Source organism: Haematobia irritans, chromosome 2 (assembly GCF_050003625.1).
Source record: "Haematobia irritans isolate KBUSLIRL chromosome 2, ASM5000362v1, whole genome shotgun sequence".
Classification (NCBI taxonomy): domain Eukaryota; kingdom Metazoa; phylum Arthropoda; class Insecta; order Diptera; family Muscidae; genus Haematobia; species Haematobia irritans.
Genome location: NC_134398.1, coordinates 226,759,836 through 226,786,712, shown reverse-complemented (window position 1 = coordinate 226,786,712; position 26,877 = coordinate 226,759,836). Strand labels below are relative to the sequence as shown.

Here is a 26,877-nt window from a genome sequence, read left to right as displayed (position 1 = left end):
TACAAAGTGGTGCAGGGTATAATATAGTCGGCCCCGTCCGACTTTAGACTTTCCTTACTTGTTTTTTAGGCACCAAGTACTTACGGAAACACCAGCGAATGTTGAATTGAATTTTATACCTACCTCTTAGCAACACTGTAGCCAGCCATACAAGCTATTGCACCAAAACAATCTAAAACATTTCAATAAAAAAATCTATAAACTTTTTAAGCTCTTAGGCAAAAAACGAGCACACAAAAAATCGAAAAACAAGCAAACCAGAGAATTGGTGAAATGAAAAACTAAATTCAAGAATGTCCAATATCCAAAAGGCCTCTTTGGGTATTTAGGATTGTCAAAACTTACAAGAACTTACACGTTTGGTTTTTTTTCTGTTTCTTTGCTCATTCCAATGTAAATGGAAACAAATTTTGTGCAATGCTACTCTAAAGTTGCCTTTTGTATTTTGGAAGTGAACAAAAAAAAACAATGTTCAAGACAAGAAGGAAAAGGATATCCTTTTATGATTTTTTTCCTCCCCCAAGCTTGAATCATATTCTTGGGATATTTAAGAAGTTCTTGAAGAAGAATCAAAGAAAAGCAGAGGACACTTTTAAAGGATACTTTGACGAAGCCTGGAGAGTATGACATTATAGAAACGCTTTAGCAAGCATACTCGTATCTTTTTTTTTTTCATGGATTTTTTTGTTAGACGGAAGCAGACTAACACATCTATACATAATCTCATGGATTTATAGAACAGGAAACTGGACATACACTGCTTTGGCATTTAGGTTTTTCTATCAATTCTCTTTGTGCTATGGTTCTTCTTTTGGTTCTTTCGTTTTTCATTTTGGTTTTTATTTTTTTCTTCAAATTATTTTTAAATTGAACTTTTTCACGTTCGTCCATCCTAGTCTTACTATCATTCAACCGATCATCTGTGCTATTTGATCCATACCACCCCTCTGTTTGACTTTTGAACAGTGGAGTTGATAAGACCATTCAATGAACTTTTAGAGGTAGTAAATATTACATAGTTTTTAATGCATACACCAAAAAAAAGGTCTGTAGTTAAAGCCAATATTTATTTTTCTTATTGCAAAAAAATTTTATTATTATTTGCCAAATTTTCCTCAGCTCAATGAAATTTTCTTTTTTTTAAGTACGTCTCAGACATTTTATGAACTAAGCGTGGGTATAAAGATCAAATACTGTACACATAAGTTCATTAAATATGAACAAAAACCTAGGAAAATTTTCGTACAATTCCCAAAAATAACAAGAATGAACTACAACATGGTTAAAATGGTCTTGAGTTGGCACCAATGATTTTTTCTTCAAGCTGTAATTTCGAGAATTGCAGTTAAAAAATACACCTCAAAATGAGTACAAATCTCAAAATTTTTTTTTCTGTGTAGGGGGTCTACATTTGTGCCCAGTACGTGTAAATCGTTCGAAATCCCATTCGAAGGAAAAACAGGCACCCGAAGTGGAATTTCTTTGGGTTTCTTTTTTTTCACATTATGTCATATACAATGTGGCTGATATGTATTTAAACCAATTTGAGGTTGCTATCATTTCGAAACTGCTCGTCGGACAGTTCACAAATAAATTTCAGTTACATTTCATTTTATTGTATACGAGCCTACGAAAGCATTTGGGCATATTGCATTAAAAAAAAAAAAGTATAAACGGCCGTAAGTTCGGCCAGGACGAACATTATGTACCCTCCACCATGGATTGCGTAGAAACTTCTACGAAAGACTGTTATACACAATCGAATTACTTGGGTTGTGGTATCTTAAATCGTTTTCTAAATTGTGAGTTAGTCCACACGTGGTATATATTCGACAAAAAGGTATGTAAGTCTACAAATAATTACGAATCTATATGGACTTTTGCGCAGTACGTAGAAAGCCAGAATTGAAATATGGGGGTCGCTTATATGTGGGCTATATACAATTATGAACTTGATATGGACCAATATTTGTGTGATTGGGGATCTATTTATCTGAGGGCTATATATAACTATAGACCGATATGGACCTAGTTAGGCATGGTTGTTAACGGCCATATACTAGCACAATGTACCAAATTTCAACTGACTCGGATGAAATTTGCTCCTCCAAGTGGCTCCAAAACCAAATCTCGGGATCGGTTTATATGGGGGCTATATATGATTATGGACTGATATGGACCACTTTTAGCATGATTGTTAAATATCATATACTAACATCACGTACCAAATTTTAACCGAATCGGATGAATTTTGCTCTTCCAAGGGGCTCTGGAGGTCAAATCTGGGGATCGGTTTATATGGGGGCTATATATAATTATGGACCGATGTGGACCAATTTTTGCATGGGTGTGTGAGGCCACATATTAACATCACGTACCAAATTTCAACCGAATCGGTTAAATTTTGCTTTTCCACGAGGCTCCGGAGGTCAAATCTGGGGATCGGTTTATATGGGGGCGATATATATAGTTATGGACCGATGTGGGCCAATTTTTGCATGGTTGTTAGAGATCATTTACTAACACCATGTACCAAATTTCAACCGGATCGGATGAAATTTGCTTCTGTTAGAGGATCGGCAAGCCAAGTTTGGGGGTCCGTTTATATGGGGGCTATACGTAAAAGTGGACCGATATGGCCCATTTGCAATACCATCCGACCTGCATCAATGACAACTACTTGTGCCAAGTTTCAAGTCGATAGCTTGTTTCGTTCGGAAGTTAGCGTAATTTCAACAGACGGGCGGACGGACATGCTCAGATCGACTCAGAATTTCACCACGACCCAGAATATATACTTTATGGGTTTTAGAGCAATATTTCGATATGTTACAAATGGAATGACAAAGTTAATATACCCCCATCCTATGGTGGAGGGTATAAAAAACCGTTGTAAAATGAATGCTGAAAAGAACTTATATTTATTGCAAAAAATTTCTGTTTTTTTATAATTTTGTAAGAAATTTTCTCCAGCCTCACGAATTTTTCGATATTCCAAGTATGTCTCAAAAATCACACGAACTAAATGCCAGCAAAATGTCAATAGCATAAAAAATTAGTTCAATGCTAATTAAAGCAGAAAAAGTTTTTCATAGACTTCTCAAAAATAGTAAGAATGAGCTACAGCGTGATTAAAATGGTAATGATTTGGAATTTCGAGAAGAATCCATTTCGTAAGTACTAGTTAAAAATCCAAAAATGTCTAAAACTATTCGTTAATTTAATTAATCTCAAAATTTGGAATACAATTTAGTTCAATTTTCGCACGAGATAATTCATTTTTCCCATAACATAGCTTACTTTTTTTTCTTTAAAGTTAACTTGATCGCACTACTCGGATACAGCTCCAATTTAAATTTACTTCTACTTTATCCGATTTTATTAAATCCCCAAAGTCCCCAATTTTTCTTTACAAAATTTCAAAGTGTCGATCATCCCAAGACGGGATGATCTCTGCGCCAAAATGCCGCAGAGACACAAATCTTAACCGATTCTAAAATTTTATATTATTTTCGACATCTGTTGAACAAAAAAAAAAATAAAAATTAAAAAATATAGTACTTTATATTGTTGCATTGCATATCAGACATCCTGTATAAAAACCTCTCAATATTGTGTGTAAAATTCTGAAAATAAAAATTATTTGGATTTCAAAAATGTCTATAATTCCTTCTCACAACGACTTTTCCCAACCACTGTGCAAATGCATTTCTAAAGACTGACTCTAGCACTCTGGGGATTATATTATTGTGTTATTATTGCATACTATCTATTATTATGACACTACTAAGCCAAACGATTACAAGGCAATAAAACTACATATATAAAATCATATAAAAATGTTTCATGGTCCATTTGTCCATGGCCATGGACAAGAGCGGGCATCCACATTACCGAAATCGCAAAACGATAAGGAATAAGGAACAGCTCGATTTGGCTTCAAACGCTTTTGCGAAATTTTTTTCTTGACTTTTTATCGGCAATTGCTGGAAGGGATGAATATTCCATTTTAATGGAAATCAGCATAACTGCATATCCTTTTTATTCTATTCTCAAGAATCTTTTATCCATTTGTGTGTTTTGTTATTTGGCTGCAACCACTTGGTGCCTCTATGCTTTAGTCTAGAGTGGGATTTTTATGCAATGGCCATTGGATTGCTAAGGACTGCAGCAATGACTTCAAATAGCTTTATGTTTGAAAAGGGGAATGCTGTAAAGAAAATCTAAAGGAGCTGGGCGATTTAAGATTTGAGTTTTATTTCCTTGGAGTTCTGGTTTGTCCTCATGCTCATATTTATTCCCCATGCAATGTAAAACTTTTTTTTTTCATATCTTAAGGATATTTTATATGCTCGGTTGACCAAACGGCATTTCAATTGAAGCGGAAGTAAGCAATAGATATTTTCCCACTTAGCATTTACATAACCCCCACATACACACACACATATGTAGACAACTAACATACATCCATAGCCATCACCATAGTGCCATGTTAAGGCAATCGATGAGTGTTCAAGTGTATGCCTTGAATCCTGGAACGTGAAACAATTTCCTCTTTTCCTCCACACTGTGTGTATGTGTGTGTGTGTGTGAGAATAATATGCAATATTTTGCATATGTTATTGTTTGACCATATTCTTCTTGCAACTAAACTCACTTTTCTACTTCAATGCATAAATTCTTAGACTTTGTTCATCTCTCATATGTAGGGGCAAACGGAGAAATCATTTTTCTCAAATCTTTCCGTTTACCCAGAATTTTTATGAATTTTCTTTTTCTTCGAAAACTTTCTCTAGAAAAATGTTAGTGTTTTTCTCTATCTTTCCTAGAGAATGAATTTTTCCTTCGGATATGACCAGCGGAAGTTATTTAGCACAGCATGAAATTGATATGAGATATTTTTATTACTTGAAATATTTAATGTGAATGACCAACGGGAGAGCATCCTTTTTTGGTATCCTATGAAGAGCTTTACAAGGATTTTTCTCGGCAAAAGTCATCAGGATGTGCGTGTCGTGAATTTTCATTGAAAGTAAAAGTTTCATATCACTTGGAAAAGGATGTTATTGGAAATATATACAAGAGAGTGAAGCGGGAGCAGCCCAGAGTCCTGTATAATCAAATCATAGGTAATATCATCAAACTTATAATATTTTTTCAACTTTTGACGTGGATTAACTCAACAAAAGTGCACCGATGAACTTAATTAAATTTTTGGCAATAAAGTTCCGTCAAGAACCAGTGTATGATGAATTCAACCGAGGTTGACGTTCACTCTACGGCGAATTTCGTAAAGCTCGTCCAAAATCAGTTGTTGTTCCGGAAATCATTAATGTTTTCGCAATGAAAAGTGTATGATACGCATATGAGCACGAAAGTAAACAGCATTCGGCTGTATGGACGTTTCAAGATTAGCACTTCCAAGCAAATGATCGCTGGGTTTTTCGGAAAAACTGGACATCTGGCAATCGTACCACACAATTCTGAATGACACACATTTGTTTGCCAGGTTTTTGTCAGGAAAACCAACTGCCGAATACATATCGCTCTTCACCACGACAATGGCAGCTCTCACACATCGTTTCTAACTACTACACTTTATCGATTTGATAGGTCATCCGCCGTATAGTTCTGACTTGGCACCGTGTGACACAGGATGGCTTTAAAACCGTTTAGATTTGGTCAAATTGGCTATATTTAGCACGAATTATGACCGACAAACAACGAAGCTGCTCGAAAATGGCTCTGCCTTATTTTGGCCTATTACCGGCAACGTGTCATTTTAAAATCATGGAAACTTTTTTATACCCTCCACCATAGGATGGGGAGTATATAAACTTTGTCATTCCGTTTGTAACACATCGAAATATTGCTCTAAGAGCCCATAAAGTATATACTCTTGGTCGTGGTGAAATTCTGAGCAAGTCCGTCCGTCCGTCTGTTGAAATCACGCTAACTTCCGAACGAAACAAGCTATCGACTTGAAACTTGGCACACGTAGTTGTTATTGATGTAGGTCGGACTTCCACTTTTACGTATAGCCCCAATATAAACGGACCCCCAAATTTGGCTTGCGGATCCTCTAAGAGAAGCAAATTTCACCCGATCCGGCTGAAATTTGGTACATGATGTTAGTATTGGATCTCTAGCAACCATGCAAACAATGGTCTACATCGGTCCAAAATTATATATAGCCCCCATATAAACCGAGCCCCCGATTTAGCTTGCGGAGCCTTTAAGAGAAGCAAATTTCATCCGATCCGGCTGAAATTTGGAACATGGTGTTAGCATATGATCTTTAACAACCATGCAAAAATTGGTCCACATCGGACATTAATTATATATAGCGCCCATATAAACCGATCCCCCGATTTGGCTTGCGGAGCCTCTAAGGGAAGCAAATTTCATCCGATCCTGCTGAAATTTGGTACATGGTGTTAGTATATGGTCTCTAATGACCCTGCAAAAATTGGTCCATAATTATATATAGCCCCCATATAAACCGATCACCAGATTTGACCTCCGGAGGCTCTTGGAAGGCCAAAATTCATCTGATTCAGTTGAAATTTGGTACGTGGTATTAATATATGGCCTCAAACACCCATGCAAAAATTGGTCGAATTCAGTCCATAATTATATAAAGGCCCCATATAAACCGATCCCCAGATTTGACCTCCGGAGCCCCTTGGAAGAGCAAAATTCATCCGATTCGGTTGAAATTTGGTACGTGATGTTAGTATATGGTATCCAACAACCATGCAGGAATTGGTTCATATCAGTCCATAATTATATATAGCTCCCATATAAACCGATCCCCAGATTTGACCTACGGTGCCTTTTGGAGAAGCAAAATTCATCCGATCTGCTTGAAATTTGGTACGTGGTGGTAGTATATGATATTTAACAACCATGCCAAAATTGGTCCATATCAGTCCATAATCATATATAGCCCCCATATAAACGGATCGCGAGATTTGGTTTTGGAGCGTCTTGAAGGAACAAATTTCATCCGAGTCAGTTGAAATTTGGTACATTGTGCTAGTATATGGCCGTTAACAACCATGCCTAACTAGGTCCATATCGGTCTATAGTTGTAAAGGGTGATACGGTCAAAATTTGGTCAATATAAACTTGACGTATTTCTTTCAATTTTGCATTTAAAAAACCTGAACACCCCTCATTTTGAAGGTGTGTGTGTGTAGAATGTTGCTCCTATTTGGATTTTGGAATTCACTCTTCAGTTGTCAAAATGCCGTCTAAGCAAGAAGAGCAGCGTATCAAAATTTTGCTCGCGCATCGCGAAAATCCGAGCTACTCGCAAAGCTGACAAAATCGCTAAAAGTTGTCAAATCAACCGTTACAAATGTAATTAAAGTGTTTGGGGAACGTTTGTCGACAGCCAGGAAGTCTGGATCGGGGGGAAATCGAAAACCGGAAGCCGCTGAGACGACAAAGAGAGTTGCCGGTAGTTTCAAGCGAAACCCTAACCTCTCTCTCCGAGATGCTACAAATAAGCTGGGTGTATCGTCTACAACCGTGCATCGAGCCAAAAAACGAGCCGGACTATCGACTTACAAGAAGGTAGTCACTCCAAATCGCGATGATAAACAAAATACGACGGCCAAAGCGCGATCCCCGACGATGCTGGCGAAGTTTGACTGCGTGGTAATGGACGACCGATTTACACGCGTTTTCCCTTGACCAAATTTTGACCGTATCACCCTTTATATAGCCCTCAGATAAATCGATCCCCAATCACACAAAAATTGGTCCATATCAAGTTCATTATTGTATATAGCACCCATATAAGCGATCCCCACATTTCAATTCTGGCTCTCTACGTATCGTGCAAAAAGACCATATCGATTCGTAATTATTTGTAGACTTACCTATCCATAACTTTTTTGTCTAATATATACCACGTATGGCCCGGCCGTCAATATTTCTTCAGTGTACATAAGATTCTGCCCGCCCATAGATACCAAAAATTCTCCTGGGTGTTTGATTTAAAAAAAAAAGACACAAACAATGAATAATCTTAAATATCCATCATAAAATATATTTATATCCGGAAATTTTAAACCACCACCACCATCATCATCATAGTCATCGTTATAGCATCAAGATGTTTAAACATCACATCCAGATGACATAATATCCGCTCATACCATAACTCCATAAAGACAAGCAAAAATACATTCAGACAAATAGTTTCCAGCTTAGAAGAGAGCTAGAGAAGACAAAATATAAGAGACAGTTACAAAATATTAACAAAAAATGAAATAAAGTACCTAAAATTTCTATCCAGAATAGATGGGAGATGACTGCTATGAAAGGTAACGAAAATTTCCTCATGTTTCCCAAAAACTTCAAGACAAATTTACCATACCTCCTCACCTCTTTGCGATCCATAAATCCTACTGGTATTTCGTTGGCTCACAGGTAGGTAGCAGCTCCACCAGATGAAAACAGAAGTGAATAATGTTACATGGAATAAAACACCAGAAAAAATGTCACCGAGACACATAACATAAATCGCACTTTATTTAAATGGTATTCTGACCAAAAAGAAGAAAATGTCACGATATTTTTTCCCCAACTAATGCGGGCAACACCAAAGACCAAAGCAACAATTTGTGGAGCTTTGTACGCAGTGAATAGAGGAGCTTGGTAGCTAGCCAAGGAGCTTACACCAAATAAATTATGTTCAGTAAGCTTTAATACTAACTAAATAATACGATTTAATGGTGTTGCACATGGGAGTTGTTGGGTATCGTCACCAGCCATGTTCATGGAATAGAATAGCGAATATAGCATAGGAATTGGCTTCGTTCACGCTTAAAAGGAGAAAGACGTTCTACTATGAACTCTCTCTATAACAGCCAGGTTTAAGTGAATTTATTCTGTGTGCTCACATATGTTTCACTTTTGGCGATTGCGGAAGGTAAGCAGCAGCTAACACAATGAATTCTTTATTAGAACATGGCACAGTGGCAGACACAAAGATAATTTAAAACAAGTAAGGAAAGTCTAAAGTCGGGCGGGGCCGACTATATTATACCCTGCACCACTTTGTAGATCTAAATTTTCGATACCATATCACATCTGTCAAATGTGTTGGGTCTATATATAAAGGTTTGTCCCAAATACATATATTTAAATATCACTCGATCTGGACAGAACTTGATAGACTTTTACAAAATCTATAGACTCAAAATTTAAGTCGGCTAATGCACTAGGGTGGAACACAATGTTAGTAAAAAACCAGTAAGGAAAGTCTAAAGTCGGGCGGGGCCGACTATATTATACCCTGCACCACTTTGTAGATCTAAATTTTCGATACCATATCACATCCGTCAAATGTGTTGGGGACTATATATAAAGGTTTGTCCCAAATACATACATTTAAATATCACTCGATCTGGAAGAATTTGATAGACTTCTACAAAATCTATAGACTCAAAATTTAAGTCGGCTAATGCACTAGGGTGGAACACAATGTTAGTAAAAACATATGGGAAACGTTTAAATCTGAAGCAATTTTAAGGAAACTTCGAAAAAGTTTATTTATGATTTATCGCTCGATATATATGTATTAGAAGTTTAGGAAAATTAGAGTCATTTTTACAACTTTTCGACTAAGCAGTGGCGATTTTACAAGGAAAATGTTGGTATTTTGACCATTTTTGTCGAAATCAGAAAAACATATATATGGGAGCTATATCTAAATCTGAACCGATTTCAACCAAATTTGGCACGCATAGCTACAATGCTAATTCTACTCCCTGTGCAAAATTTCAACAAAATCGGAGTTAAAAATTGGCCTCTGTAGTCATATGAGTGTAAATCGGGCGAAAGCTTTATATGGGAGATATATCCAAATCTGAACCGATTTCAAGCAAATTTGGCACGCATAGTTACAACGCTAATTCTACTCCCTGTGCAAAATTTCAACTAAATCGGAGCAAAAAATTGGCCTCTGTGGGCAAATGAGTGTAAATCGGGCGAAAGCTATATATGGGAGCTATATCTAAATCTGAACCGATTTTGCTGATATTTTGTAAGTTTTTTGAGACTCATAAAATATTCGGATGTACGGAATTTGAGGAAGATCGGTTGATATACACGCCAATTATGACCAGATCGGTGAAAAATATATATGGCACCTATATCTAAATCTGAACCGATTTTTTCCAAAATCAATAGGGATCGTCTTTAAGCCGAAACAGGACCCTATACCAAATTTTAGGACAATCGGACTAAAACTGCGAGCTGTACTTTGCACACAAAAATACATCAACAGACAGACAGACAGACAGACAGACAGACAGACGGACAGACAGACGGACAGACAGACGGACAGACAGACAGACGGACATCGCTAAATCGACTCAGAATTTAATTCTAAGCCGATCCGTATACTAAAAGGTTGGTCTATGATTACTCCTTCTTGGCGTTACATACAAATGCACAAACTTATTATACCCTGTACCACAGTAGTGGTGAAGGGTATAAATATGGGAAACGTTTAAATCTGAAGCAATTTTAAGGAAACTTCGAAAAAGTTTATTTATGATTTATCGCTCGATATATGTATTAGAAGTTTAGGAAAATTAGAGTCATTTTTACAACTTTTCGACAAAGCAGTGGCGATTTTACAACGAAATGTTGGTATTTTGACCATTTTTGTCGAAATCAGAAAAACGTATGTATGGGAGCTATATCTAAATCTGAACCGATTTCAACGAAATTTGGGACGCATAGCAACAATGCCAATTCTACTGCCTGTGCAAAATTTGAACTAAATCGGAGTTAAAAATTGGCCTCTGTGGTCATATGAGTGTAAATCGGGCGAAAGCTATATATGGGAGCTATATCTAAATCTGAACCGATTTCAACCAAATTTGGCATGTATAGCTACAATGCTAATTCTACTCCCTGTGCAAAATTTCAACTAAATCGGAGTTAAAAATTTGCCTCTGTGGTCATATGAGTGTAAATCGGGCGAAAGCTATATATGGGAGCTATATCTAAATCTGAACCGATTTCAACCAAATTTGGCATGCATAGCTATAATGCTAATTATACTTCCTGTGCAAAATTTCAACTAAATCGGAGCAAAAAATTGGCCTCTGTGGGCAAATGAGTGTAAATCGGTCGAAATGGGAGCTATATCTAAATCTGAACCGATTTGGCTGATATTTTGCAAGTTTTTCGAGACTCATAAAATATTCGGATGTACGGAATTTTAAGAAGATCGGTTGATATACACGCCAATTATGACCAGATCGGTGAAAAATATATATGGCAGCTATATCTAAATCTGAACCGATTTTTTCCAAAATCAATAGGGATCGTCTTTGAGCCGAAAGAGGACCCTATACCAAATTTTAGGACAATCGGACTAAAACTGCGAGCTGTACTTTGCACACAAAAATACATCAACAGACAGACAGACGGACTGACAGACAGACGGACATCGCTAAATCGACACAGAATTTAATTCTAAGACGATCGGTATACTAAACGATGGGTCTCAGACTTTTCCTTCTTGGCGTTACATACAAATGCACAAACTTATTATACCCTGTACCACAGTAGTGGTGAAGGGTATAATTAAGCTAACGAAATGTTTTCATTTTCAAAATGAACATTTTTCATTAATACAATGAAGTTATTCATTACATAACATATATGCGTAACATAACCTATTTTCATGAAGATCTAGCTATCGAATTTAACTGCTGAATATTGCTCTGATAAAGTTAAACGGAGAGAAGATACTTGCAATTTTTTCTGTTAACTGTCATTTAAAGCCTAACGGAGCTACTTGAATGTAAAGCCTAACGGAGCTACTTGAAAAGTATAAAGAAGTATGGTTTGCTGGATCAAAGAAATCATCGGTCACTATTGGAAAGTTCCAACTGACTGTAAAGTGATTTTCAAGTTGCTTGAGGAGTAACTTAATCATTGCCATGGCCTCCGTAATTAGGCACTTAGCCTAAGGAATAGGAACACTAGTAATTATATCTGGTGAACAAAACACATAAAACTCATTGATTGAATTGTGGATAAATGGTTGAGTTATAGGTCTAAACTGCAGAACACCGTCTCAGTGATTGACGTGCAGATCAATCACCAGTAGTGCAACTGCAGGCTTACATTTCATGTTTGAACTGCAGACTATAGTCTCAGCAGACCGAATTCTCAATACTTGAATAACGAGTCGAGTCAGTGAATGCACTGCAGGACGAAACATTAGTGATTGAACTACAACCGGAAAACTTAGCGTTTCAAGAACAGACCCCACCATTCTATATATAAAATTGATACCGAAGTCTCAGTGATTGAACTGCAGCACAAAGTTCCAGTAGTTGCTTAACTTGAAGGCCGAACTCTCACTTTTTTAGTAACAGGTCGAAAACTCTCTATTTGAACTGAAGACCGAACTGATTGAGTGGCATCCCAAAACCTCAGTCTAAGAACTACCAGCAGAAAGATTAGCGTTTGCACCAAAAACCTCAGCTTCAGTGTATGAATTTCAATTCTAGGCATCGTGGTGGAACTGTAGGCCAAAACCTCAGCCATTGATTCATAGATCGAAAATTTAATGTTTGAATTGTAAGCCCAAAATATCAGCTGTCAAACTACCGTACCAAATTCGCAGTGATTGAACTGTAAGGCTAGGCTTCACAGTCTAAACTGCAGATCAAAGTATCAATCAATCAGGTTTCACTGAGACTTCAAATTGCAATTCAAAAAGCAAACACTGAAAATTTGTAACGGAACGAAATACATTTTTGTATTGTATTCGTCCGTACATAGATTTATTTGATTGTGCCTCCTGTTGTTTAACGTATGTGTGCCTTTTATGGCCACATACCCACTGCCCTACTCTCCACATACCAACTGTCGTTCTCTTCAGTATGTGTGGGTATGAAGTCAATGACACATAGGGCAATCTGACTTTGAGAAACATTTATTTTTGCTTGCTATGAGCATAATTCTCATCTACGTTGTGGCTGTGGGAGAATATAAACTCGATATTTTTGAACAACGAGCAAGAGTCCCGACAGCCGAAGGGTATTGAACACGACGAGTGACACGACCTCAGTCAGTTCACACTAAGCGGCAGGAACTCTACCACCGCACTAAGTGTTTCGGCATTTAGCTTGCTTCCGCACTAATAGCTTCGGTTATTAGCTTGCTTCCACACTAATTGTTTCGGCAATTAGCTTGCTTCCGCACTAATACCTTCGGCTATTAGCTTGCTTCACTAGTAGCTTCGGCTATTAGCTTGCTTCCGCACTAATCGTTTCACCGACGATTAGCTTGCTTCCGCACTAGTAGCTTCGGCTATTAGCTTGCTTCCGCACTAGTAGCTTCGGCAAATAGCTTGCTTCCGCACTAATCGTTTCACCGACGATTAGCTTGCTTCCGCACTAATAGCTTCGGCTATTAGCTTGCTCCCGCACTAGTAGCTTCGGCTATTAGCTTGCTTCCGCACTAATTGTTTCACCGACGATTAGCTTGCTTCCGCACTAATAGCTTCGGCTATTAGCTTGCCTCCGCGCTAATTGTTTCGGCAATTAGCTTGCTTCCGCACTAATCGTTTCACCGACGATTAGCTTGCTTCCGCACTAGTAGCTTCGGCTATTAGCTTGCTTCCGCATTAATTGTTTCGCCAATTAGCTTGCTTCCGCACTAATCGTTTCACCGACGATTAGCTTGCTTCCGCACTATTAGCTTCGGCTATTAGCTTGCTTCCGCACTAGTAGCTTCGGCTATTTGCTTACTTCCGCACTAATTGTTTCACCGACGATTAGCTTGCTTCCGCACTAATAGCTTCGGCTATTAGCTTGCTTCCGCACTAATAGCTTCGGCTATTAGCTTGCTTCCGCACTAGTAGCTTCGGTTATTAGCTTGCTTCCGCACTAATAGCTTCGGCTATTAGCTTGCTTCCGCACTAATAGCTTCGGCTATTAGCTTGCTTCCGCACTAGTAGCTTCGGCTATTTGCTTGCTTCCGCACTAATTGTTTCACCGACGATTAGCTTGCTTCCGCACTAATAGCTTCGGCTATTAGCTTGCTTTCGCACTAATTGCTCCGGCAATTAGCTTGCTTCCGCACTAATAGCTTCGGCTATTAGCTTGCTTCCGCACTAATAGCTTCGACAATTAGTTTGTAGTTTTGTTACTAACCTAACCACGAATCAACAATCAACACCGAATCACCACATCACTCGGATTGTCAACATCGCTATCAACGTTGAATCGCCACATCACCCGAACCATCAACATACCGCCGCATCAACCGAATCATCAACATCGGCCAACCATCGACAGCCGACCAAACCAACACAACCGACTCATCGACACCCGGCAGCCACCGACGGCTGACCAGCAACTACTATCACCGCTACCGAACCATTAACCTAATCATCAACCGAATCAACAACCGAACCATCAACCGAATCACCAACCGATCATCATCGAACACCGCAACAAAGACTTTAGCCGAACCAAATCGTCAACAACCGATACACCGACTTCAGTACTAAGAGGCTACGTAATAAATCACCGACCCCTCAGCATACCGTGCAAACATAAACATTATACGTATATAAGGTCAAATAAATAAAGTTCGATAATAGTAGCATTATTGTATAAATACCACCAAATCGTGTGTTCTTAGTTTAAGGTTTGTGGGTCCTTAAAGTTGATCCTGGACGACCACTGGTCTACCTCAGCCGACGACAAAACCACGTTACAAATTCAATGATTAAACTGTTCACCAAAATCTCAGCGTATAAACTGCCGGAAGCTCAGCGAAGAGACCAAAATCTCAATGTTTAAGATTCAAACCCAAACTTCAGACTTTCAATTACAGGACCGTTAATGAAAATAAAACGAAAGCCTCAGTAATTGAACTAGGCAAAAAATGGAGCACTATTTCAGCAAGATTGTAAGGGAGAGATGCAGTACCAACTGCTTACAAAACAACCGAATCAGCGCTGATTTTTGTGTGTGATGTCCCCATTTAGAGCAGCTTCTACATAGCGCTGATATAATTGCTTATTTTAATAGAAATATTGCTAAGAAGTGATATAGCATTGTTGGCATGAAGGAAAACAGCACTACCTTTCATGCATATATACTGCATGAATTCGTTGCAATAACGTAAACGAATGACCATAAACTAGTTTGATTACTCGTTTACGTTATTGCCAATGATTCATGCAGTGTGGATGCACTGCCTAATTTATTGTATACCAAAGTTTTTGCTGGGGTATTTGTGAAATACTCAATCTCGAAAATGGTCTCAAATTTATCCAAATGTATCACCGTTTTTAGTAAATTCAACATCCAGGTACACTGTGCCCCAAAGACCATTGACAAAATAGTACAAAAAAAAAAAACAACAAACCATTCCTTTTCAAACTATACGCAGGACTATGTTTGTCACGGAAAGCCAAACGGAAGTGTTTATAGAGTGTTGCAAGTATTCGAACAGGAGTACAAAGGAAATGCGATTTACGACAATTTACTATGGAGCATTACAACATGTAACACTAAACGTATGACTAACTCCAACACGACAAACTGCAAGAGCATGCAACAGAATGAAAAAAAGGGAGAGAGAGAGACAGACAGAGAGACGATTCACAAACCTCCACTTAATTTCTGTAACAACATAGGATGTGTTCAGGATCGAGTTGTACATGTGCGATCCGATCGAGTTGTACATGTCCGATCGAGTTGTACATGTGCATGTATTTGTTTGAAAAGCAATAAAATATAGGATAACAATTTGTTAAAAAAAATTCAACAAGTTGCTGCTGATATACCACAGAAAATATATATGTACATATGGGGGACGGGGGAAATGGATATAAATTTTACAGAGAAAATGATTGCAAATGTGAACAAATATGAAAATTTCAAATAAGGCATTACAAGCTAGTATACGATAAACGATTTTGTGAAAATATTACAGTTACTCATTCATAGTTATTCACAATCTGATATAAACTTTTAAACGATTATAACATTTTTTTGATTGAATTGATTTTTATACCCTCCACCATAGGATGGGGGGCATATTAACTTTGTCATTCCATTTGCAACACATCGAAATATTGCTCTAAGACCCCATAAAGTATATATATTCTGGGTCGTGGTGAAATTCTGAGTCGATCTAAGCATGTCCGTCCGTCCGTCCGTCCGTCCGTCCGTCTGTTGAAATCACGCTAACTTCCGGACGAAACAAGCTGTTGACTTGAAACTTGCCACAAGTAGTTGTTATTGATATAGGTGGGATGGTATTGCAAATGGGCCATATCGGTCCACTTTTAAGTATAGCCCCCATATAAACGAACCTCCAGATTTGGCTTGCGGAGCCTCTAAGAGAAGCATATTTCATCCGATCTGGCTAACATTTGGTACATGGTGTAAGTATATGGTCTCTAGCAACCATGCAAAAATTGGTCCAAATCGGTTCATAATCATGGTTGCCACTCGAGCCAAAAATAATCTACCAAAATTTTATTTTTATAGAAAACATTGACAAAATGTTATTTTTATAGAAAATTTTGTCAAAATTTTATTTCTATAGAAAATTTTGTCAAAATTTTATTTCTAAAGAAAATGTTGTCAAAATTATATTTCTTTAGAAACTTTATACTTAATTATATACGTATTTAATCGGTCTTTTTTATTTTACTATATACCACGTATGGACTATGTGGTATATATTTCGGTGTTAGGAAGTTTTAAAATACCTTGCCATCGGCAAGTGTTACCGCAACCCAAGTAATTCGATTGTGGATGACAGTCTTCAGTAGAAGTTTCTACACAATCCATGGTGGAGGGTATATAAGCTTCGGCCTGGCCGAACTTACGACCGTATATACTTGTTATTCTATAAAAAATTTTGTCCAAATTTTACTTCTATAGAAAATGTTGTCAACAATTTTTTTCTAAATAGCAATTCTATCCCTTGATTAAAACAGTTTTCCTCAAGGTCTTCAAAATAGTGGTTTACAACTGTAATTGCATCTTCATTTGAGGTAAAACGCTTGCCAGCAAGGATTTTTTTTAGATTTGGGTAAAAGTCACTGGGAGCTAAATCAGGGGCAAGCAACTCAAGCAACGTTTTCTCGAATTTGTACATTTAATTGATCCAAAAGGTTGCAATAGTACTCTGCATTTATTGTTTTACCCTTTTGCAGATAATCAATCAATTAAATACCTTTGAAGTCCCAAAAAAACGTTGCCATAACCTTACCATCCGATTGAATTGTTTTTGCCTTCTTTGGGGCACTTCATCCAGCTTCAGTCCATTGTTTGGATTGTTCTTTTATCTCTGGCGTATAGTGTTGGTTCCATGTCTCATCAACAGTTATGAAACGACGCTTAAAATCCATTTTATTTCGCTTAAAACGATCCAAACAAGCTTGAGAAATGTTCATTCTTATGCGTTTTTGATCGACTGTTAATAAATGCGGCATCCATCTTGCAGAAAGCTTTTTCATCTGTAGTTCTTCATGCAAAATTCAATGGACTCGATCATTTGAGATGCCCATGATTTTAGCAATTTCACGCATTTTTATTCGTCGATCATTTAATACCATATCATGCAGTTTGGCTACAATTTATGTTTTTGTTGCTGTTTTTGAACGTCCACTACGTGGTTCATCTTCAATGCTTGTACAACCACGTTTAAATTCAGCAACCCAATTTTTTACTGTTGCATATGAAGGAGCACTTTCTTCACCTAACACATTCACCATATCATTATGAATTTCTTATCCCGATAAACCATTTTTATGTAAATATTTAATGACATCACGCATTTCTAATTTTTACATTGTAAAAAAATTTCGGATGCGCCTTTTTTGAACACCTACTTCTATATGAAGGAGTTTCCAGATCTTAACAAAATTTAACATGTGTTCATAACAGAGATGGACGTTTCGAAAACACTTAACTTTTTTCTGTTTTGATTGATTGTTTTATTTATGACATGTACAACAAGATTCTTATAATTACAGTTACATGTTACAATTATCCATTTAATATAAAATAATAACATTATAATACCTAAGAATAAAAGTTTTGGTAAATTTACATTTGATATTGTGAATCCATGAAGAAAAAAAAAGAAGAAAAAAACTGAACGAAATTATATAAAATAAGTAGTAGTTAAATTAAAACAAAAAAAAATATACGATTCAAATTGAATTGATATAAAAATTACATTATTGTGAATAAAAATTGAAAGGTGTATGAAATGGAGAAAAATAAAAAAATAACCATAAAAAGAAAAAAATAAACCAATAAAAAATTAACAAATATCAAAAAACGAGAAATTATTAATCAAAAATTAAATAAAAGAAAAAAAAATAAATGTAGCATTCAATAGAAATTTATCCTCTGCTATAAGCCAAAATAATCAAATAATATCTTTTTAAATTGGAAAATGTCACTTGTTGTTTGAATATTATGTGGAAGTGTATTCCAGAGACGTATGGATGATATGAAAAATCAAACCAATCAGAGACCAATGAACGATGCACCAGTGGTATAAGTATTTTTCCTCTGTTAGAACGAGCAAATCTAAGTCTATCGAATAGGTATGCCGGAACTTCCGAGTGTATTATCTTGTGTAGAAATAAAAGGCCCCTAATTGACACTAGTTCATCAAGTGAAACTCCATATATAGTGCGAGAAAAAAAATTAAGTTGGCTAATGCACTAGGGTGGAACACAATTTTAGTAAAAACAAGTAAGGAAAGTCTAAAGTCGGGCGGGGCCGACTATATTATACCCCGCACCACTTTGTATATCTAAATTTTCGATACCATATCACATCCGTCAAATGTATTGGGTGCTATATATAAAAGTTTGTCCCAAATACATACATTTATATATCACTCGATCTGGACAGAATTTGATAGACTTCTACAAAATCTATAGACTCAAAATTTAAGTTGGCTAATGCACTAGGGTGGAACACAATTTTAGTAAAAACAAGTAAGGAAAGTCTAAAGTCGGGCGGGGCCGACTATATTATACCCCGCACCACTTTGTATATCTAAATTGTTGATACCATATCACATCCGTCAAATGTGTTGGGGGCTATATATAAAGGTTTGTCCCAAATACATACATTTAAATATCACTCGATTTGGACAGAATTTGATAGACTTCTACAAATTCTATAGACTCAAAATTTAAGTTGGCTAATGCACTAGGATGGAACTCAATTTTAGTAAAAAAATATGGGAAACATTTAAATCTGAAGCAATTTTAAGGAAACTTCACAAAAGTTTATTTATGATTTATCGCTCGATATATATGTATTAGAAATTTAGGAAAATTAGAGTAATTTTTACAACTTTTCGACTAAGCAGTCGCGATTTAACAAGGAAAATGTTGGTATTTTGACCATTTTTGTCTAAATGAGAAAAACATATATATGGGAGCTATATCTAAATCTGAACCGATTTCAATCAAATTTGACACACATGACTATATTACTAATTGTACTCCTAGTGCAAAATTTCAACCAAATTGGGCCAAAACTCTGGCTTATAGGGCCATATAACTCCATATCGGGCGAAAGATATATATGGGAGCTATATCTAAATTTGAATCGATTTCAACCAAATTTGGCACGCATAGCTACAATGCTAAATCTACTCCCTGTGCAAAATTTCAACCAAATTGGGCCAAAACTCTGGCTTTTAGGACCATATTAGTCCATATCGGGCGAAAGATATATATGGGAGCTATATCTAAATCTGAACCGATTTCAATCAAATTTTGCACACTTGACTTTATTACTAATTGTACTCCTAGTGCAAAATTTCAACCAAATTCGGCTAAAAGTCTGGCTTCTGGGGCCATATAAGTCCATATCGGGCGAAAGATATATATGGGAGCTATATCTAAATCTGAACCGATTTCAATCAAATTTTGCACACTTGACTATACAACTAAGTGTTATGTTTGTACAAAATTTCAAGCAAATCGGTATAAAACTCTGGCTGCTGGGTCCATATTAGTGCATATCGGGCGAAAAATATATATGGGAGCTATATCTAAATCTGAACCGATTTCTTCCAAAATCAATAGGGTTCTATTCTGACCCAAAGTAGGAACATGTGCCAAATTTGAAGGCGATTGGACTTAAATTGCGACCTAGACTTTGATCACAAAAATGTGTTCACAGACAGACGGACAGACGGACATGGTTATATCGACTCAGGGACCCACCCTGAGCATTATTGCCAAAGACACCATGTGTCTATCTCGTCTCCTTCTGGGTGTTACAAACATATGCACTAACTTATAATACCCTGTTCCACAGTGTGGCGCAGGGTATAAAAATACATTCAATCTGCGCCTACTAACCGAATCGCAGCTTGCAAAAAGAGGAGTGTAACAATGAGTCGACCAAAGTGTACTCAGCTTCGAATAACCCTGTCCGATTGCAGCACTTATATGATTGGACCAGGTGAGGGTGTTGTTAAAAACAATGCCAAGATTCCTAGCAGTCGTTACATTTAAAATGCGTTCATTATTGATCCTAACATCCAAAGAAGGTATTGAACTAGAGAGCCTCCAACCAATCGCGATGTATTTCGATTTCGGAGGATTGAGACAAAGCCCGTTCGCCGTCGCCCAAGTGTATATTTGAGATAAGTCAAAGTTCAGTTTGCAAATACAATCATCTAGTTCCGCAACTGGGCTCGAAATATACAACTGGACGTCATCCGCCTACTGAACAAAAGTTGGCACGGTAAATCATTTGTGTACATGGAGAAATGTAGTGGACCCAAAATTGACCCCTGTCGAACCTCTTTATTTATGGACAAAACTTCTGAAACCATCTCATTACTACAGACAGACTGCGTTCTATTACATAAATAATCGCTACCTGAGTCCTTGCCTAATCCAATCTCCCGTATTAACCTCCATGTATGTTTCGATCCCAAAGCCGAGGAGAATCGGTCATAAAAATAACGTGTCTTAGCGCGTCTTATCACGACATTCGCTTGTTTCCTAAGCACACGAAATTCCTCCCGCAAAGAAGACATTCTAAACCGTTTCCATCTTGAAAAGGCTAAGTCTCGTTCCCTTATAGCTATCCCGGCCTCATCGTTGAACCATGGCTTTGAATTCGAAGAGACACGTTATTGCCTTCAAAGGCAATAACGTGTCATGAAGACATTTAACATTATCCTGCAGAAAAAAGAGTTGGTCATCCACGGATACCATACCGTTCATTAGATCCCAATTTACACACGAAGCCAATGCTTCCAAGAGGACATAATTAATATTCCTAAAATCCCTAAAGGTGTACGTTGTCTGTTTCCTACGGACCTGAAAGCGATATAACATAAACATCAAATCGTGCTTCGAAAAACACGAGGCAGAAATCTGATCGTAAAACAAAACTTTGGTTGGCTCACTAACGAAACAAAATATCTATGAGTATGGACTATCGACTATAATATTAGAGTTAAAATCGCCAGAGATTACAACATCACTATAAGGAAAGAAACACGTCATATCAATGGAGTTGTTAGGTCTATAAACACAACCAATCAGAATCCTGCTCAAGGAGGAAATAATTTGCACAAAAACATATTCAATTGACTGCCCATCGCCAGATTTCATACACAAATTGCACCGTAGGTAATCCCTGACATATATTGCGGATCCCCCTCCACGACTAGATCTGTCTGCCCTAAATACCTTGTATCCCTTCAAACCCACGAGAGAGCCTGGTGTCGAACTCCTAAACCATGTTTCCGATACACATACAATATCAATGTCTGAGTTATCAAAAATATATCCAAATTCACCAATTTTGTTATTGAAAATCTGGGCATTAATATGACATATCGAGCTTTTTGTGCTAGGCTAAGAAGTTTCCGAACTGCCCTCGTATATATGTTAGGAGGTCAAATTTGTAATCCGATTTAAATTTTGCACAGGTAGTATTGTAACTGTATATGCCAAATTTGATTGAAATCGGTTTAGATTTACATATAGTTCCCATATATATGTTTTTTTCTGATTTCAGCAAAAATGGTCAAAATACCAACATTTGCTTTGTCACATCGCCACTGCTTAGTCGAAAACTTATAAAAATGACTCAAATTTTCCTACACTTCTAATACATATCTATCGACCGATAAATCATATATACACTTTTGTAAAGTTTCCGATTTAAATGTTTCCCATATTTTTTCCACCTCAGGGCATTAGCCGACTTACATTTTAAGTCTATAGATTCTGTCTAACAAATTTTGCCCAGATCGAGTCAGATTTAAATGTATGTATATGTATATGGGAACAAAAACCTTTATATACATCACCCAGCACATTTGACAGATTTTATCTGGTAACGAAAATGTGGATCTACAAAGTGGTGCAGGGTATGATATAGTCGGCTTCGCCCGACTTTAGACTTTCCTTATTTGTTACTTCTTCCACAGAAACTTTGGAAAATGTTCCGAGCATTATGTAATGCTCTCTACCTAAGCACTTTCCAAAAATTTTCTAATTTACCAAATGCGATTTCAATAGCTAAGCTCTATTTCATAAATTTATAAATTCATAACTTTAGGATTTTATCATCATCTGGAAATTGCTTATATCCTGTTTACAACAAAATATTAATTAATTTTTAGCAAACAATTGAACAAAGCCCTCTGAAAAAAAATCAACACCAACAACAACAAAACCGAAAAAAAACTATGAAAAAGTTATTGTCATGCATAAAACATTGTAAATGCATTAAGGTAACAGCGGCATCACCAGCAGCATACAGCTTCCTTCCGTGTTGGTGTTCTACTCTATCATCATAAAGAGATGATGAGAGATGATGGGATATTACACTCTCATGGCTTTGAGAATAGATTTTCAAGAGAGAAAGGCGCGCGCACACACACACACACACACCTCCTATGCATGCATATCAACGGCCATTCATCTATACACATATTTAGGTAGATATTTAAATGAATTTTGTTGCAACACTTAGCGTGAGATATTAGGGTGTTATGAAAGTTCAGAAAAACTTCAGACAATCAAATGGGATAATTAAAATGTTGGAGAACAAACCGAAAAACCAAAAGTTATTTTATGTATGTACAAAACAAATATTTAGTTTTTTTTTGGAGACCATTCAAAATTGTGTGCCCTAATTTCGATTATATAATCTTTCAATATAGGTCAACATTTTTTTAGTGTACTGTTATTAATTTCACACAGTCTTTTCGTAATTTATTTCAATCAGGTCTTGAGACTTTATTGGTTTTTCTTATTTAAGAATTACTCACACTGACAAAAACTGATCTTATGTTCGATTTCATTACACTCTAATTTTATTTCCACCTCTATATGAGGGAAGTTAGTACTTACAACATGGAATACAAACAAGTATCATAACCAGACGAAAAAATGTGCTATCACACTTTGTTTTACATTAGCATACGAAATGACGCAACGTAACGCTACAACGAAAACGCAAAAGAATTTCATACAAAGCACAGTGGTTTAAAAGCAAAATGCAATATAAAAAAATAAAAAAAAAATTTAAATTTTCTTATCATGCTAATGCACACAGAAAAGAAGTCCATTATTAAACTTATGCTAAATTTCTGTGGAATTATGACAAAACCCCATAAGTCGAGATAGAACAATTTTTCAAAATTATGTTGTGTATAGTTTTTGAAGGCGCCTCTTCCTGTCTTTACAGATTTTTTATATCTGCCCTAGATCGGGAGATATAGAATCGTGAAAAGCAGCATAACTCTCGAATTTTTATAGCCTGTGCCACACTGTGGAACAGGGTATTATAAGTTAGTGCATATGTTTGTAATGTATTACTCTCGCACACTCACGACGGAAAAATCTTACTTACGCACGATATTGTTTGGTAGAACTCACGCACACTCACGAAAAGAAAATTTGAACTCACGCACAATCACGCACGAAAATACCATTACTCACGAAAAATACCGTGACTCACGAAAATTGTCGTGACTCACGAATAACTTTATGAGTAATTTACCTTAGAGACGTTTCTGAAAACATGAACAGGATTAAAATCGAGATCAATATTAAACTCTTAACATACCAGGTTCCATTAAGTTGTAAATGAATTCAACTCGTAAGCGTTTTGTGTCCGTAGGCGGGATTATTTTCGTGAGCTTATTTTACCGAAATTCGTTACTCACGCACACTCACGAAGAAATTATTTATTTTATTTGCCATCAGCGTGACACACGATTCACACGTGAGTCACGAAAATTTTCGTGAGTCACGACAATTTCGTGTCACGTGCACACCTCTACCAGAAGGAGACGAGATAGACACATGGTGTCTTTGGCAAAAATGCTCAGGGTGAGCCCCTGAGTCGATATAGTCATGTCCGTCTGTCTGTGAATACATTTTTGTAGTCAAAGTCTAGGTCGCAGTTTTAGTCCAATCGAAAACATGTAAGAATGCCTTAAATTGAAGTCGAAAACATGTAAGAATGCCCTAAATTGTCCTATACTTCTAGTACATATCTATCGATTGATAAAATACACTGTTGCAAAGTTATCAGTAATTGCCAATTTTTTCTCGATCGGGAGGTGCTAGATGAATTTGGTTAAGTGGAAAAATAAGCTATATTGAAAAGGTCTCCCAAATAATTATTAAGCATTTTCCAGATGTTTTCTACAGAAGTTTTTGTGACCACTAAAAGGTGTATTTTTGCTCTCCTGTAAAATTTAGTTTTTGAACTTATTGTTTTTTTATACCCTGTGCCACACTGTGGAACAGGGTATTATAAGTTAGTGCATATGTTTGCAACACCCAGAAGGAGACGAGATAGACACATGGTGTCTTTGGCAAAACTGCTCAGGGTGGACTCCTGAGTCGATATAGCCATGTCCGTCTGGCCGTGAACACATTTTTGTAATCGAAGTGTAGGTCGCAGTTTTAGTCCAATCGACTTCAAATTTGGCACAAGTATGTGTTTTGGCTCAGAATAGAACGCTATAGATTTTGGAAGAAATCAGTTCAGATTTCGATATAGCTCCCATATATATATATATATATATATATATATATATATATATATATATATATATATATATATATATATATATATATATATATATATATATATATATATATATATATATATATATATATATATATATATATATATATATATATATATATATATATATATATATATATATATATATATATATATATATATATATATATATATATATATATATATATATATATATATATATAGCTCCCAGATTTATATATAGCTCCCATATACATCTTTCGCCCGATATGGACTAATACGGTCCCAGAAGCCAGAGTTTTACCCCAATTTGGTTGAAATTTTGCACTAGGAGTACAATTAGTAATGTAGTCAAGTGTGTCAAATTTTATTGAAATCGGTTCAGATTAAGATATAGCTCCCATATATATCGTTCGCTCGATTTACACTCATATGACCACAGTGGCCAATCTTTTACTCCGATTTAATTGAAATTTTGCACAGGAAGTAGAATTAGCATTGTAGCTATGCGTGCCAAATTTGGTTGAAATCGGTTTAGATTTAGATATAGCTCCCATATATATGTTTTTCTGATTTCGACAAAAAATACCAAAGTTGTAAAAATGACCCTGCGCCACACTGCGGAACAGGGTATTATAAGTTAGTGCATATGTTTGCAACACCCAGAAGGAGACGAGATAGACACATGGTGTCTTTGGCAAAAATGCTCAGGGTGGGCTCCTGAGTCGATATAGCCATGTCCGACTGTCCGTAAACACATTTTTGTAAACAAAGTCTAGGTCGCAGTTTTCTCCAATTGACTTCGAATTTGGCCCAAGTATGTGTTTTGGCTCAGAACCCTATTGATTTTGGAAGAAATCGGTTCAAATTTAGATATAGCTCCCAAATATATATTTCGCCCAATATGGACTTATATGGCCCCAGAAGCCAGAGTTTTATCGTAATTTGCTTAAAATTTTGCACAAGAAGAACAATTAGTACTGTAGTCAAGTGCGCCAAATTTCATTGAAATCGGTTCAGATTTAGATATAGCTCCCATATATATCTTCGCCCGATATGGACTAATACGGTCCCAGAAGCCAGAGTTTTACCCCAATTTGATTGAAATTTTGCACTAGGAGTATAATTAGTAGTGTAGTAAAGTCTGCCAAATTTTATTGAAATCGGTACAGATTTAGATATAGCTCCCATATATAGCTTTCGCCCGATTTACACTCATATGACCACAGTGGCCAATCTTTTACTCCGATTTAGTTGAAATTTTGCACAGGGAGTAGAATTAAAATTGTAGCTATGCGTGCCAAACTTGTTTAAAATCGGTTCAAATTTAGATATATTTCCCATATATAGCTTTCGCCCGATTTACACTCATATGACCACAGAGGCCAATTTTTAACTCCGATTTAGTCGAAATGTTGCACAGGGAGTCGAATTAAAATGACTCTAATTTTCCTAAACTTCTAACACATATATTTCGAGCGATAAATCGTAAATAAACTTTTGCGAAGTTTCCTTAAAATTGCTTCAGATTTAAATGTTTCCCATATTTTTTTACTAACATTGTGTTCCACCCTAGTACATTAGCCGACTTAAATTTTGAGTCTATAGATTTTGTAGAAGTCTATCAAATTCTGTCCAGATCGAGTGATATTTAAATGTATGTATTTGGGACAAACCTTTATATATAGCCCCCCAACACATTTGAGGATGTGATATGGTATCGAAAATTTAGATCTACAAAGTGGTGCAGGGTATAATATAGTCGGCCCCG

General features: G+C 36.5%; 1 protein-coding gene across 1 annotated transcript in view; it reads right to left on the bottom strand.

The window, feature by feature from the left end:
- The window catches only part of LOC142225310 (uncharacterized), a 110,001-nt gene that overhangs the window by 41,530 nt on the left and 41,594 nt on the right, over positions 1-26,877 (bottom strand). The window contains exons 2-3 of the mRNA XM_075295084.1: positions 22,770-22,920; positions 21,173-21,388 (exon numbers count right to left, since the gene is read on the bottom strand). Of these exons, the coding sequence (XP_075151199.1) occupies positions 21,173-21,388; positions 22,770-22,920 (367 nt within the window). The remainder of the gene's footprint in view (positions 1-21,172; positions 21,389-22,769; positions 22,921-26,877) is intronic.